The sequence below is a fragment of the Lutra lutra genome, chromosome 1 (genome assembly GCF_902655055.1).
Source record: "Lutra lutra chromosome 1, mLutLut1.2, whole genome shotgun sequence".
Classification (NCBI taxonomy): domain Eukaryota; kingdom Metazoa; phylum Chordata; class Mammalia; order Carnivora; family Mustelidae; genus Lutra; species Lutra lutra.
Window position 1 is genome coordinate 122967440 of NC_062278.1, and position 16154 is coordinate 122983593.

The window sequence follows — 16154 nt, forward strand, 5'->3', positions numbered from 1 at the left end:
CAGAGGAGAGGGGTCCTGGCGGCTGCACAGACAGATGGATGGACGAGAAAGAATGGAAGGAGATGGAGAGATACAGAGAAAGAGGAGCATGGGGTTCAAGCCAGTGAGATAAGCAGGAGAGTCTGAAAAAGTAAGTTCCGCCTACGTTGGGAAGAGAGGAAATACATGGCCTCAGGTATTTCTGGGGCAGGGGGATTCTGCCTGGACCAGACACAGAAGGAGACAGGCGTGATAGAGAGGATGGGTATGCTGGAGGAGGAGAATCCAAGGGCAACAGAAGGTCTTGGGGCCTTGGGGTGACAGCACCTGCGGGTCACAGCCCCTCCACACTTATTTTCATTGATGCTTTTCTCCATCGACTTCCCAATTGGCTCTGTAGCAGGGAGCAACTCGGTGACATGGGGATGTCATCTGAACTGAGCTGCAGCCGCTGACAGGGGCCTACCTGCCTATGTCCCACCCCCTGTGCTCACCTGGGCACAGGGAGTCCCCCGCCCCCCCACCCAGCCTCTGAAGAGCCAGCATGGACATTGCCGCGGAGACAAGGGAGGGTTCACACCACAGCGAAGGGAGACCCAGGCCTCTGGAGGGAAGAGGCAGATGGTGGCTTGCCTCCTAGGATGACTGCTGATAGATTCGCACACTTATCTATGAGGCCAGTCCCCCTTGTGTTAACAGTTACAAACTTCTCCAGATATTCTGCTGACATGTGCTCTAGAGATAAGAATCCCTCAGGTCATTTGGAAGAGCTATCTTTGCAATCTGCCCTTCCTTCTCTCAGAGAGAACCTGCCAGGCCTTTGGCATCTGTTCAGACGCTATCTCTGCTGAGAATGAGGGAAGTAAATTTACCTTAAATGTCACAGCTCGGTTATATTCAGTATGAAATGCACCATCCCTGTCAAATGAGGAGAAAAAGGTGTTAACTTTAAGAATGGTTGTGAAGATACATACCTTTGGTTTCCGGCAGCATCTCAGTAACATTCAGCTATTGAACATGGTTCAAGATTTAAAGAAAGAAAGAAAGAAAGAAAGAAAGAAAGAAAGAAAGAAAGAAAGAAGAACGAACGAAATGTAAACACAGGGAAAAAATATCATTCTGAAATAAAATTAACCTAACTAAAAACCACCAATCCCTGAGAATACCAATGAAAGCTTTCAGCACTTACTTGGAAATTGGAAATGCCCACAGGTACTTACTGGTAATGGAATAATTCAACCTTTTTGTCCTTTGGGCTCAGGTCAACTTTCATCTTCTTGCACAATTTTCTACTCTCGGCATCACTGAAAGACACAAATGTCGGGAACCATTTGTTACTGGAGGTCCTCACAAAGGTGTTGACAGAGTAAAATTTGCTGTTGGTCTAAGAAAAGCCTGGTACCTTGGAATTCTTAACAGCAGGTAAGGTCCTGATGGCAGACACATATTCCGAGGACTGGAAAAGGAGGGTAGCCAACAGGAGATAGGCTCAATCAGGAAAGAGACAAGCAGGTGTGGATAGTGTCTCCCTACATGTGAGGGGCAGCTCGGACAGCTCTGGACAAAGCCAGGGCCCGGTAGCACAGAGGGTGGGCAGCCCATTCTAAGAAGAAAACAAACTACGGTATACATATGTGGGCCCCATCTCGGATGCTCATCAGAATCATCTGGGGAAGTTTAAAAAAAAGACAGATTAGCCCAGCCCTCCCCAGATCATTACTTCAGACTCTCTGCCTCAGGGCCACGCCAGTTTTTTGTTTTTAAAGCACAAATGTGTGCCATATGCCACCTGCTAGACACCATCTGACCGGGGTAAGAGGAAGACGTTCTACAATGCTGACGAAGATATGAAATTGGACCAGGTTTGACCAAAGCCACCGGGAGAGAGGAGCGAGCTTCTGCCAAGTGCAGCATCTACAGTATCTACACTTCAGCAATTCTCCTACGAAACATCGATGGCATCGGTTCCATGCCATTGATGGCTTACAGAGTGCTCATGCCTGATCTCACCTGACCTGGCTTCCTTCCTGGAAGATCAATGGATTTCAAAATGGGGTCCCTGGACCAGCAGCATCAGCACTGCCCAGGAATCTGTTAGAAATGCAAATTCTTAGCCCCATCCCAAACCTACTGAATCAAAACTCTGTGGGGACTTGAGCAAGTGTGTTTTAAAGAGCCTGCAAGGTGATTTTGATGTAGGCCCCTGTCCTGTTTGGGCTCTTCCTCCTCTCCCCAACCTCTCCAAGGTCTGTTGTCTCCTGTGGCCTCCACCAGCTGCTCAGTGGCCTCATCTGACTCAGGGCTTTCCCCATAACCTCACCATACTCAGCCAAGTCTGCCCAGCCAGAGGCAGCCAGCTGCCCCACCCCCGCAAGGCCATCTCCCCAGATCAGCATCGGCTCAGCGAGGGTATGTCAGCCACAGGTCCCCACTGGTTTCCCTTGGCTACACTGCATGAACCACTCTGTTCTGCTGAGAGTGACAGCCACTTCAGGGAAGTCCCCTCATCTCCCACCTGTGCATACATCCCACCACCTTCTACAGCCACTGGCTCCACATAGCTGTGTGCTGGCCTCAGGACAGGCAGATTAAACCATTCAGCTCAGCTCTAAAAGCAACTCCCATCAATGGACAAGTGACATGGTGGCACCTCATTTTCAGTGTGAATAAGCACTGTGCAATTCAAGAAGCCTGTCTGACTGGAGAGATGTGTGGGGATGAGAGAGGAGACCACTCTCCTGCCCCCAGCCTAACTCAGGCCGAGGCTTTTCCCTCCCTATCTAGTCTTACCTGGGGCAGCCACCCCTGCAGCCGCTGTGGCTTCCAACCCCAGGCCTGGCAAACAGCGGGGACTCAAACGAAATGCATGATGAATTCCAAAATGAAAGGCTAATTCACATGACAGTGATTGCTCCCCCAAGGAGGCAAGGGCACTCAGAGACAGGGAATCCCCAGAGAAGGGATCAGCAGGGGCAGGGAGGAGATGCAGATAGGCCGAGAGGATGCAGCAGAAGGCCCTTAGGGGAAAGGCAGCCCCCAGAATCCAGGAGCTAGAAAGCCATACCCAGAAGCCCTGTGGGGATGCCATACACACCTCCACTGACAGGAGCCATTACAGTCTGGGCCCGCGCTGGCGGCAGAGGCTCTGTAGTGAAGCCAGGCTGAAGGGGTGGGGAGGTCTGTTTCCAGACGACTGCATGTAAGGTGCCCTTTCCCTGCCTGAGCTCACTCCCCACAAGAGAGGACTCCACTCAGGGTGTTTATGACCATTCACTTGGCCCTGGCCTGGTCCAGCTTTGTTCTGCTGCGCTCAACTGTTCTCCTGGGCGATCACCTGCCGTTTGTCCAACCACAACAAGAAACTGCGGCCAGGTCAGAAAGGGATCTTGAGCACTCAGGCTTCCCTCAGCCCCATCCCAGCGCCCAGCAGGGGCACCCAACCAGCTTGCTTCCACTGCCACACCCGAGGGGGTCGCTCAGACTGCACAAGGCAGCCAATGGAGGGGCGACGTGCCACCCCACGCTGGCTCTCCTCCAGAAGCCCGGCTGGCACCCTCTTCCTGTGACTTTCACAAAGCAGAGTTTAGGTGGGACAGGCTCAGAGTCATTCCAACCCCAATCCCCGCCTTGATCTGCCAGAACCTGCTCCAAAGAAAAGTCTGGCTGCCACAGCTATAGGTCCTTGGTGAGCTCAGGACAGGCTCAGGGGCTGATGCTCCGATGCAACCTGCTGGGCTGAGAGGAGCCAGGAGGGTACAGAGGGTCCCCCGCCTGTTCCTCAGCAGGGACCCCCAAGCTGCAGCCCCCGCCCCAGTGAAGCAAGTCACAGCTGCCTCTGCCACAGGATTCCTTGTTGCAGACTCGGTGCAATGCGCTTCCCTCTGGGTCATGACACTCCCCAGGGATCTCCTCCTCTTCCCTGCTCCCTACACTCACACACGCACATACACAACTATGAATGCATACGTGCTCAGAGCGGACTGTGGGGAGGTGGCCTCCTGGCCTGTCCGAGCACCTCCGGCCCAGACCCCAGAGCCTCAGCCAAGCACCTTCCTCGGGCCCGCATGCCCTTCCCTGTGGTTTTCTGTCCATGGCAGTGTGGCTCCACATCTGACCATGTCCACTGTCACCCCCGTCGGAATGTCTGCTCTGGGAAGGCGAGGGCTTTGTTTGGCTCACAGACAACTCTGCAGCTGGCCCATAGCGGGCACTCTCTGTAGCCTGAGTGATCGAGGGAGCGAATGAGGGTGTCTTGTCGCTCCTGGGGTAAGGCTCTACACTTCTGGCTCTCTGGGCTCTGTCTCCTGAGTGCCAGGAATCCTGCCAGGTGACAATTCCTCATAGTACTTCCTCCGACTGGCGCCCCGTCCTCCTGTTTCTCAGAGTACGTGTGTATGTGTGTGCACACACATGCACATGCTAATCATTCAGTACACACAATAAAAGTCTTCAAGAGTTCAAGAAAGGCAGAGAAATTACCCAAGCTCAGGACCTTAAAAGGATCTGAGCTGATAGATTAAGCACAACTAATTGATTTATTGGCTAGCTCCCTTTCTGCTTCCCTCCCCCAGCCAGTGAGTGAGGCTCTGGGGGAAAAAACGCAGGGAGACAAAGGCAGCAATCAGGGAAATGAGAGGCTTTGTTGGGATAAGGAGGGAGGGGAAAACCAGCGTGGATCAGAGAGCGGACTGCTATGCAAAGGCCCTCACCTGCCATTCCCCACAGTCCTGCAAGAACAGACTGTAGCAGGTCTGTCTGCCAGGGAGGCTGGAGCCCTGCCTCTCTCTGCTGTTTACTCACCTAGACCCGCTGTGTCCTGTCCCACACCACCCCCCCTTGGCCCTCCTCGCCACAGAATGTGAGGGAAAGATTCCAGAGGCTGCCAGGCCGGAGAGACAAAGACACACACACGTATATTTGTAGGTGTTGTGAGCTGGCGAGCTAGGAGCCTGGTGTGGCCTCCATGGGGCATGCTGCCGTGTTTACTATATCTTCCTGTGGGGCACGGCTGTGCAAGAGGCTGGCCACTCTTGCTCCAGGGAATCAGACCCAGGAATGAAAGGTTGGGGGAGACAGCAGGAAGGAAGAGAAGAAACAAGGCGCTGGAGGCTCAGAGAGGGGAGGCATGCCTTTCCCAAATCACAGCCTATGGAACCACGCCCTCCCTGGAGGAAGGTCTAGCTACCGGCAGGAGGGACTGACAGCTTCTAGATCCCGCCCAGCCATCATTTCCAGCCTGTGACCTCTGGTGGGGCCTGTGGTATCCCGAGCTGCAAAATGTTGGAGCTGCCCACACAAGGTAAGTGGAGCTCTTAATTCCTCTGCAGGATCCAATACTACTAACACATAAAGCGGGCTGCCTATATCCTGACAAGTGAATCAGGAGCCAGACTCCAGGACAGAAGGTGAAGACTCAGAGAGAGCAGAACCTCGGGCTTCTCCCTCCATCCCCTAACCGTGTCCTGGCTGAACAAGTCGGCATCCTTAGAGCCACATGGGCAGGATGTGGAGCACGCTGTCCCAGCCATGGCGTGCCCGCTGGCTAACCCAGACTTTCCAGGTTCTATCGCCCCCTCAAAGCAGCAATAAATCTCTTTCTCCCATCTGCCGGGTCCAACATGGTGGGATTCTGAGCAGATGGACCTGGGACTTCCTACAGGAAATGTAGGAAGGGTCTCACTCCCAAGACACGAAGAAAATGGGAGAGGATTAGGAGCGAGTGAGCAAGAAAACGCTGTCAGAGTGACCACTAGGTGCCACGTACCCAGGACAACCTGAAAGAACGCTGCTGGAGGGCTTGAGGAAGGAGAGAGAACAGCCTGGAAGGGCTGGATCTTAAACCTGGAACAGCCTTAGTGGTTACATAGCACCTTCTGATGAGGGACTTGCAAAAACAGGGATCATCCTGGGTTGGCTGTTCTGTATGGTACCTACCTCCGGGCGGCACAGGGTGTAAGAAGATATACACAGCCCTCTCCTTCCCCTCGCCACACCCCCCACCAGCCCAGAGATTCTCAGGCTGTGCTCCTCAGCAAGGAGCATGGCCCCCCTCTCCACTAGCATGGGGCGATGTGCTGGAAGGCATCTGAAGCCACAACATAAACACAGCACTTCTCCTGGAGTCCCCTTTATCCCCTGGTAAGTAGTGTTAAACATGCTTACATATGAAGAAGCAAATGCTAAACGCAAAGAATTTTTAGAAGAAAACAGAAGACTTCAAAATATGTGATACCTGCCCTGGAAGGCCCCATGGCTTGGATCTGGGAAGCCAGCACCACTCCGGGGGAAGCAGAGCAGATGGGAGAAAGAGAGCAGGGAAGGCGGAAACTGTGGCTAGGTAATGACCTTACACCCTCAGGAAGAGCCGAGAAGTGAGCTCCAGATAGACGCGCAGTCTCGGCCCAGTGAGAATCAGCCTGAGGAATTAGCATACCAGGCTCAGCTCCCAGCTCCTGGCTCCAGCTCAGCTGCCCCGACAGCAGCTCTCCACGCCAAGGCCGAGCGCGATGCCAGGCTGCGGGGCACGAGGGGAATACCAACGCCCTCACACACAACCCACTTCACAGCCGGACAACCGTCGCCAGCCAACCCGAGCGTGGCTGCTGAGCTCTGAGCCTGGAGGTGGACTGAGGGGAAGGGATAGCTGACAAATACCTGGACAGAAGCCAGACACCCCACAGACCCCTCACAGCGACAAGCTTACAGGGCCTGGGACCTGGGAGAAAACCGACACAGAGGGGCACGTGTGCCTGCAGCCACACGTGCAAGGGTAGGGAGGGAAGAGCCTGAAAATCAAGAAAAGAGAGAAAAGAGAGGAGAAGACAGACCAAAAACCTGGGGGAGGCAGGGACCCAGAGATGGGGAAGAGGCGGTAGAAACTAGTAAGGAAGAGGGAACAAAGCAAGAGAGAGGCCAGCAGCTCCGAGGGAAGGACAGGAGAAACATGGGAGCAGACACCCAGAATGGGGGGAGACACAGAGGAAGACACCCCCCCTCTGAAGACTGCCACATACTCACGTGCATACACACACACACCAACCCTGGCAGCTTCCAGGATTTTCTGAGCCGTGCTATTCAGGGATGAGAGCAAACCGGAAAGCCAAACTCCACGGTTCACACTAGATTACGCTGAAGCCCAGAGAGGGGCAACGACTTGCCAAAGGTCCCACAGCTATTAGCTGTCCATCTAGACTCAAGGCCAGGTCCCATAACCTACAGTCCTACATGTCCCACTGTACCCTAAACTTTTTAAAGATCAGAGCAAAACAGCCTGTGCACTGGGGCTGACTCTCATGCTCAGAACTTTCTTCAGCGGCATCCTCTCAACACCCAAGGGACCCTCCCCCAAGAAAGCCGTTGAAGAAGGCATGCACGGTTTCTCCCCCTCAGCTACTTCCGGGAATGCTCAAAACAATCCTGCCCAGATGAAAAGTAACAGAAAAAATGGGATCTCACACTTAAATTACGTTCTAGAAAGAACTTGCATTTACGGGCTCCTCACCACGGACCTGGAAAGGCAGCAGAATATATACTATTGTTGCATTTACAGATGAGGAAACAGACTTGTCCAAGGTCATACGGGTCATAAGTAGCAGAGATGACCCTTCAACCCAGGCCTCTGCCGTTATTCCGCACACAGACACTTCACGCCACAGCATTGCCTTCTCTTGCCCTAGGATGCCCTCTATCTCCCTCACCTGCCTTCAGAGGGAGAAAAGCAGAGTGGGCTCTTCACTCGAGACCTTCCTGTCACCCTCTTCCAAGCCCTAGCATCCTCATTCTAGCCTCCAACCCTCTGCTGGCAAGCCAGAAGGCACAGCTGGAAAGGAGGAGAGAAGGGGAACCTCAGGAGGGCCCACGTGAGGGGAGGCACGCTCGGGCTGACCACCTGCTATTTAGTAGCTGCTAGGATAAAAAGTGAGCAGACGTTGGCTCCATTCCCCCTGCACACTCCACTGCAGATAACAAGAGGAAGTCCTCCCGCGAGCGCTTCTGCCCATCCCTGAGCCTCTCATTCAGACTCAAAAACACACACTGAACACATTTAGGACACAATGAGAGCTGTCATCACCGGGCCCTCGTGTCAACGTGGTGGGTTCCCATAATGGTTTATAGGGCATGTTCAGAAGTCTATGACCTGGAGCAGCCGAGCAGGAGGGCAGAACCAGCTCACGCCCCTGGGGAACTCCCTGTGTCACGGCTGTCCCTGAGAACCGCCAACCCCAGTGGCCTGCATGGACTAGAGCCCCGGGTTCTGTCTCTTGGGCTGCTCTGGGAAGATCTCACTGCACCCTGCCTCTGACTTCAGATTTGGACCCAGATCCTCCTCCTCCTGCTTCCAACACAACCCATTAGAGCTCCATAACCCATCTACTTATCTCAGCTATTTTAAGAGCCATCTAACATTTCATTTCCTACTTCCTCTTGGAGGGATGAACTGAGTGGCAACTATGTGGCACAGTGTGTCCTTCTGTCTTAAGGTCACCCCTTTAAGCTCTAAGGTGCCCCCCTAGATTTTCATCTTAGCATAGCAGAAGTCATAGGGTTATTTCTCCCATTGGTACTCTTATTGGCTCCAGATGTCATGTCTCCAAGCAAGCCCTGGATTCTGATGTTCTAACCTGGCCCCCTTTAGTCCTGCCCCTGCAGCAAGCACAGCAGAACTGCTGCCTCCACGCCAGGCAGCAGAGGGCCCCAGGCCGTGTTCGGGGCCCACACCACAGGGAGCTGCCTGCAGGCAAAGCCGGGGCACTTTTAAAGACCAGGTACTCAAAGGTCTTTGCCCCAAACTGTAACTCTGCTTTCACCATGAAGCTTTTCTCAACCTTTCCAGGGAGAATAAAGGGATACCCCTCACACCCAGAGCCTTTGCTGATTGCACTTCTCACAAGAATTGTAATCACCAGGTTCAGTGTCTGCTTCCGCCTCACACGCTGAGGACACTATTATCCATCTGTGTACCTTAAGGCATAAAGGAAGTGCTTAGGAATGTTCCAAGAGAAGGAAACAACTACATCAAAGCTCTCCTTCCCATTTCTGCCAGCTGCAAGCCTATGAACTCTCTGGGATAGGCTCTCCTGGTTGGCAGGCCGCTGTCATCTCCAGATATGGAGACTCCACAGTGCCCTGTCCCATCAAAGAGGCTCTGTCGCTTTGCCAGTCACACAGTGCACCCCTGGGTGAATGCAGAAGACTCAGACACACTAGGAGGCAAGAACACTCTTGCAGCAACTATGAACTAGAATTAACCAGTGGCCAAGATCTCACCAAATGTCTGGTGAGCAGTCTCTTCCACTAAATCAACGTTTGAGTTAATCAGGAGGGGTGAGGCCAGAGACAGGAGCGCGCACACATGCAGACACCCCTACGGCAAACAGCACTCAGCTAAGACCTCTCCTCCTGGTCTCATCCAGTGCTTTGTCAGATAAAGTCCCCCTTCAATTTTCACCAATCATGCGGAAGACAGACTTGAGGCCGTCAGCTTATAAATCGGTGTGTCCCAGAAGTTCATGCCCAAAACAGCAGTTTCGAGTTCCAATTGGAGTGGGAGAAGACTGGACTGGAGCGAAGTCTGCAAAGCCCAGTTAACCCAGGGGCTCGTAGCTGGGCTGTGGCCGGGGCAAGAACAGCTACAGGAAAGGTTAGGATGGCCTTTGTAGGTCATCCTGGAAAAGAACTGCCTCTTTTCCCAGCAGAGCCCCGCCTCTTCCTCATACTAACAACAGTGCAATATCCTCCTTGCCCCTCCTCTTCCCAAGCCCATACCCCTGAGGGACCCGAAGTCCAGGTGACATGTGGCTAGACACAGGGGCTCTGGAAACACCTCCCGTCCTCAGTCAGAAGCGGATGTCCGCTGGCATCCACCAAGGGCAACACAGAGCCTTGCATACAGTAGGTGCTCCAAACATACAAAGGACAAACCTGCTCCCGGTTACAGTTTTTCCTACGTTCATTCACTCTCCATGTGCCTTTTCTGTACTTAGGCGAATCTATACCAAATTGGGAGCTAATTATCTAATGAGGGGGTGTGTGTATGTGCGCGCGCGCACACACACACACACACACACACACACACACACACACATACACAAAGCACAGACAGATGTGGAAATTATTCCTGATGATTGAAAGGAAAGAGAAGCTGAGCACACCCTAGACTCAAACTCCCACACTCGGAAGAATCAGAGGAATTCCATCAAGAAAATTCCATCAAGAAACCCCATCCCCACCCTAAGAAGTGGCCCCACTTCCTACAGACTCCTACCTGTGGGCTGGTGTCTGATCCTGCCACCTTAACACTGACAAGAAGGTCTCTGGGTAGAGGGAGGTCAGGAAGGAGGAAAAGGAGGAGGAGGAACGGGCAGTGCTGGCACAGGGACAGGTAGGGGCGGGCAGGGAGACATGGGTCAAAAGAGAGCGCTGGAAGGACAACGCCACCTGTCCAGGCCTGATCTAATGGAGCTGCCTCAGAAGGCAAGGCAGCCGTCCCTCAGACCAGCTGATTCCACCACTTTCATGCTGTGGGCAGCAGAGAGCTCTATGAATGACCTGGGCTGGGGGTAAAGCCCTTGGTTCTTGCCACAGACCCCTTCTACGCAAGCCTGCCGGGTGACCCTGAAAATAACCTTGCTCTCAGGAAATCAAGGCCCCCTCTCCCACCCACTGGGAAGAAAAAAGTCATGTGATACGTGGCACTATGGAAAAAGGGAAGAAGAGTAGTGGGGCTGGAAAGAAAAGGTGGGAAGCCAGAACTGCCCCTTCTCCAGAAAACAGGTGACCCTGCGGTAAGGTGAGAAAGGCGTTCCTACCCCAGTCTCTCCATCACATCCTCTCTCCCAGTGCCTTCGTCAGGAACCGTTCCCTACCCCACCCAAAGGAGGGGTAAAATCCCCAAGGAGGCCCTGCCCTTCAGCCCCCGTGCCCCATGTCCCCCGGACATACCCACAGTCTACCCAGCAGATGGTGCCTTGTCCTTTCACTGCCTGGGCCACAGTGGATAATAACCTGAGATGACTTTCAGCTGCAGCCTCTGTAAAAAAACAACAAAAAAAATTAAACATTTGTGCCCGAGCATGCCAGCCATCTTCCTTCAGGAGCAAGGAAGGATGGAAACCTGTCCCAGGGAGGAGGTCTAGAGCACCAGTTACAACACTGACCTTGGGATCAATAGTTCGGTGAGAATTCTTCTCAGAAACCTCTGCTTCCGCCAGCCTCCAGAGCCCTCCTCACAGACACAGAGCCCCCAACTCACCCCTCCTTTCCACCACACCTCACACCCCATTCTTCTAAGACTCTCTCAGCCAGATGCTCAACTCTCAGTAGAATCTCTGACTCATTACTTTTCTGGGACAAACTGTGAAAATCCTATAACCAAACGATTACAATTCTATAACTAACACTAGGAACAAGTTTGCCCATTCCACACTCCTCTGTCCTGAAGCCCATGCTGGGAGCTCACAAGAGCAAGGACCAAACTCTTCCTTTACTTGTGCGTCATATCCTCACCTCAACAGGGGCTCAGGACAGCCTGGTGGTCAAAGGAGGTTTATATGTGACACTGGTCTCTGATGGACCAATGTCAAGTGGACCCAGGTCACAATTCACAGCCCATTTCCCCAGCAATGACAGAAGGGCCAGCCCTGGCAGTACCTGGAGGGTCACCTGCAAAAACAGGCACTATGCCTTGGGGGCAGGGTGGAATGAGCACGAGAAAGTAAGTTTGTCACTGATGCAGGCATCTGGGCAAAGCCCTGGAACCTACGGTGGGAGGGCAGGTGCTTGGGGACAGAGCCAGGATTCCAAGATGGCCAGCTTGCGAGGGTCTGTGGCCAGCGCCTTGCCTTTCCCCATCACACCTGGGAGCCCACTTGAAGGGCCTACCGTGCAGACATCATGAGCGAGAGCAGGTCCGCTGTCCCCCCCCACCCCAAACCATAAGATACATTCCAAAGCCAAGCAGAAAAGATGTCTGAATTATTTGCTTCCACAGATTCCCTTTTCTAGCAGGCATAATGGTAGCTGTTTGTGAATACAAAGCATGCTGAGCCTTTCACAGAAGTGAACAAAAAGGATCTTTCTAGAGAACTGCATGAAGCCACCCGAAGGAGGCACTCCTGGGAACCCCCACAAGCCCAACCGGAGGAGGGGGTGCAGCAGAGTGGGGAAAAGCCATCGCCCCACCACGCACTGGGGCTCAGATGGGGCTCACTGGAGCAGCGGGGGAGCTCAAGTCGAGCTATATGAAGCACCCCTCTCTGAACCCCATCTTTCAGCCGGGGTAAGGGAGATGCTGCTTGAGAGGAGGGGAGTGGAGAAAATCCAGTTACTGCACTGCTCCACAGCCCACTGTGCTCGTCACAGCTCAGGCAGCCCGGCCAAAGGGGCAGGAAGGTAAAATCTTCACGTGGGTCCTACTGCCCGGCAGTCCAAGGCGGAGAGGCGCCCAGGAAGCACTGGAACCCCACAGCCAATGAGTGAGCCAGAGGCTGGGTGAGGGGCAGAAGAGAAAGTAAGAGTGGTCCAGGCCCTGCGTCCTGCCCCACAGCTACCCTAATCATCTCCTGATCTCAGAGCCCTCCCGCCATCGCAGGATTCACACATTTCTTCCTAGGCTCCAGCAGAGGAAATGAGGTGGGGGAAGCACAGAGGGCCAGCTGTATCATCCACCAGCCAGTGAAGCTCAGACAAGTCAGCTAGTCTCCCTCTGCCTCAGTTTCCCCACCAGAAAACCAGACGCTCTCTGACAACCTGCAGTGCCTCCCTCATGGCAAAGGAGCAGATGGGAATATGTCCCACAAGTTCCTGTGGAGCCCATGTAAGATGATGAGCTCCTGTGACAGGACGGACCCAGAGAAGGGACGGAGCGTGTTTTTGCACTGGCAGCCCCATAAGCATCCCAGGAGGTAAGCCAGGCTTATCCAGAGCCCTGCAACCCAGGCCTCAGGAGCAGCTCTGCTTCTCCTTTGCCTCAATTTCCCCCTACTCCTGACAACGGAGAAATGCTAGACACAGGCCAGGCTCCCAACAACCAGCTCAGTCAGGAAGGGTGTGCCAAGCCCTCCAAAGGGCAAGAAGTAGCAAGTGCCAGGGCGCTTAGCGGATGCAGGCTTCAGGAGAGACACACGTCCAAAACATCCATCAGCCCCCAGTGCCAATGAGTGTCGAGGATGAGCTGCCAGGGAGAACTGGGCCCGGAACTGGCCCAGCCTCTGGCTGCTGCTTCTCCAGGGCACAGAAAACTTGGCATCCTGAGGAGCAGTGAAAACACTTAACTCTGCGGGAACAACATCAACAGTCAGATGTTCGGATGTTCACGGCCAAGAGCTAAGCAAACCTCTCTCTAGCCACTATGCCCTGGCCAGCCTCAAGGTCAGAGGAGGCAAGCCACGGCTCCTACCTCCACTGAAACTACTCTGTCCTGCTCCTGGAGCCCACTACCAACTCCATTCCGTGTTCTGACCCCAGAGTGGGACAGATGGGGATCGGGCAGGACCAAAGCTGCCAGCCTGGGTGTGTGCTCCCGAGCCTGGGACCAAGTCAGCTGACGACAGCCCAGCCCCATCACTGAATCAACACCTCTGGTGAAACATAGCCCGTCGTGGCCAGCCTGCCCCTGTCCAGGAAGCCAGAATATCCATGCCCAGTGACTACTGTCCTCCATCCCCCTTCACACACACCCTCTCCCTCCTGATGTAGTGAGGGCTCCAGAGGCTCTACCTAAGAACGACTGATTACAGGGAATGGAAACAGCCTCTCAGGGATCCAAAAAGACAGAAACAAACACCCCTCTGTGACTTTGCCTCATTTTCTGGGGAAAGCTGACAAGCCTGATGACCGTCAGGCCCTCCCTGAATGCTTTCTGGTCCTGAGGTCTCTGCCTCCCACCTGTGCCCTGAACTCAAACCGACCCATCCCTGGGTCAGATGACCCTCAAAACCAGGTTGGGCACTCACCAGATTTGGAGTAAAGCACCAGCACATTATTCCGGGTCCTGAGAAGTTTTTTCAAGTCCTTGGGGTCAGAAATTCTCTCGATGAGCAAGGAGACCTTTGTGGAGGACAGCCACGTCGGCAGGACCACCTGGGGATCGAGAGGACAAGGACCGTGAGCCGCAGCTTCCTGCCAGGCCTAAGGAAGGATGGGTGCCTGCAGACACACTGCCTAGAACCCACTTTACTTCAGAGGGATAAGGGCACACCAACCCCTCTCGGGACACTGCATCAACCTTTCCACCTTATTGCTTCTCCAAACCACCAGCTCTCCCCCAGGACACTGCCCAGCCCACTCCCAGTCTCCACCTCAGCATTCCTCTTCAGGTCCTTGTACAAAGCTGTAGGAGCTGCATTCCACACAAGCAGGCTGATGGATGTACCAGTCACCTACTCAATCCAGACCTCTCTGGAAAGTCAGTGTCTATACCCCACGCCGCATCCCAACACCACACACCAGAGCAATGTGCAAACTCCATCCCACCTAGAAGCACTGAAGCACAAATCCACAGAGAAATAAGATCACTTCTCATATTTAGGATGGGAATGGAAGGTTTTCAGCTTTTCCCACTCAGCCAGTGATCTCAGGAAGCCAGCCAACAAGAAACGAGCAATTCTTCCCAGAGAACCCGGAGAACAACCTTGGGTACTGGAGGCCCCAAGCACCTCTGCAGGCACGAGGAGTGGGCTGGAAGCAGGCTGGGGAGGAAATGTGTTAAAAGTCTGAATAAGGGGATGCCTGGGTGGCTCAGTTGGTTAAGCGGCTGCCTTCGGCTCAGGTCATGATCCCAGCGTCCTGGGATCGAGTCCCACATCGGGCTCCTTGCTCAGCGGGGAGCCTGCTTCTCCCTCTGCCTCTGCCTGCCACTCTGTCTGCCTGTGCTCATGCTCCCTCTCTCTCTAACAAATAAATAAATAAAATCTTAAAAAAAAAAAAAAGTCTGAATAAGGAACAGTCACACAGCAGATCTCCTTACCCAGCCCACAGAGCTGGCCAGCAGCCCCTTGCCTAGCTGACGGAAAACACAGGGCTACTATATGGAGAGACTGAATAAGAAAAGCTCTGCTGGGAGACACCAGGCAAACAGTAGAAGTATGGCCCTGAGAGAAAACAAGGGGATTAAGGGAAAGTCTGCAAACTGAACTTGGAGATCACCCATCCCCCTGAGCCCCTACTCCCCTGACATCTCCCTTCCCTCTTCCAGAATGCTGCCAGTCTTATTCTCCCAGGCAGGAGATTAGAGATTCTCTGTGGAAACTGAGGAGCATAAGAAAAACAGCCTAAAGATGGTGTTTTGGAGAGCCTCCAATGAAATAACTGAGTTCCCACTAAAATGCCCACTGTGAGACCCTCTCAGTAAACAAGTGCCCTCTACCTCCTCCTCACACTCACAGTCTCCAGTGCATGTGCTAGTGACTTGCTATTCAATATGGATAACCCAAGTTCTCCAGATATTTGAGGAAAGCCCTCAATAGAAAAGAGAGGGATGAAAACAAATTAAAAGAAAGAGGATACTTAGAAGAAAAGAAAAAGAACAGAAAACAGAAAAACTACAATTATTATTCTCAGAGAAATGAAATGCCGCATCCATAAAACAAGAATAGAATGCAGGGCGCCTGGATGGCTCAGTCGGTTAAGTGTCTGCCTTCAGGTCAGGTCATGATGCCAGGGGTCCTGGGATCAAGCCCCACATTGGGCTCCTGCTCAGCTGGGAGCCTGCTTCTCCCTCTCCCTCTGCTGCTCTCCCCACTTGTGCTCTTGCTCGTATTCTCTGTCAAATAAATTTTAAAAATTAAAAAAAAAAAAAAAGAATAGAATGTCATGAGTAAGGAATAGTCAAAGAGGATCAGGAAAAACTCTTGGAAAGTAAAACTCTCAAAGAACTAAAAAAATCCAATAGAGTTGAAAATAAAATTTTGAAAAAACTCCTAGAAAATAAAATACAAAATTGAGAAATACAAAATAGAAGAAAAAGTTAAGAAAAATAAGAAAATGGATCCATTAAGTGCAAGAGCCAAATTAAAGTAACTCGAGGAAAAGAAACTTAAAAAAGAAAAAAAAAACCCAACTTCAAGAAAATACCCCAGACTTCAAGAATGTAAGTCTCCAGTTGAGAAGGTCCTACACAATGAATAAAAAAAGACTCTCACCAAAGAACATCACTGAAAACTTTCAGAACACTGCTG

General features: G+C 52.8%; 1 protein-coding gene across 1 annotated transcript in view; it reads right to left on the reverse strand.

The window, feature by feature from the left end:
- The window catches only part of PDIA5 (protein disulfide isomerase family A member 5), a 91388-nt gene that overhangs the window by 56403 nt on the left and 18831 nt on the right, over positions 1-16154 (reverse strand). Inside the window, exons 2-5 of the mRNA XM_047735278.1 lie at positions 13932-14058; positions 10921-11008; positions 1200-1283; positions 852-897 (exon numbers count right to left, since the gene is read on the reverse strand). Coding sequence (XP_047591234.1) covers positions 852-897; positions 1200-1283; positions 10921-11008; positions 13932-14058 — 345 coding nt within the window. The remainder of the gene's footprint in view (positions 1-851; positions 898-1199; positions 1284-10920; positions 11009-13931; positions 14059-16154) is intronic.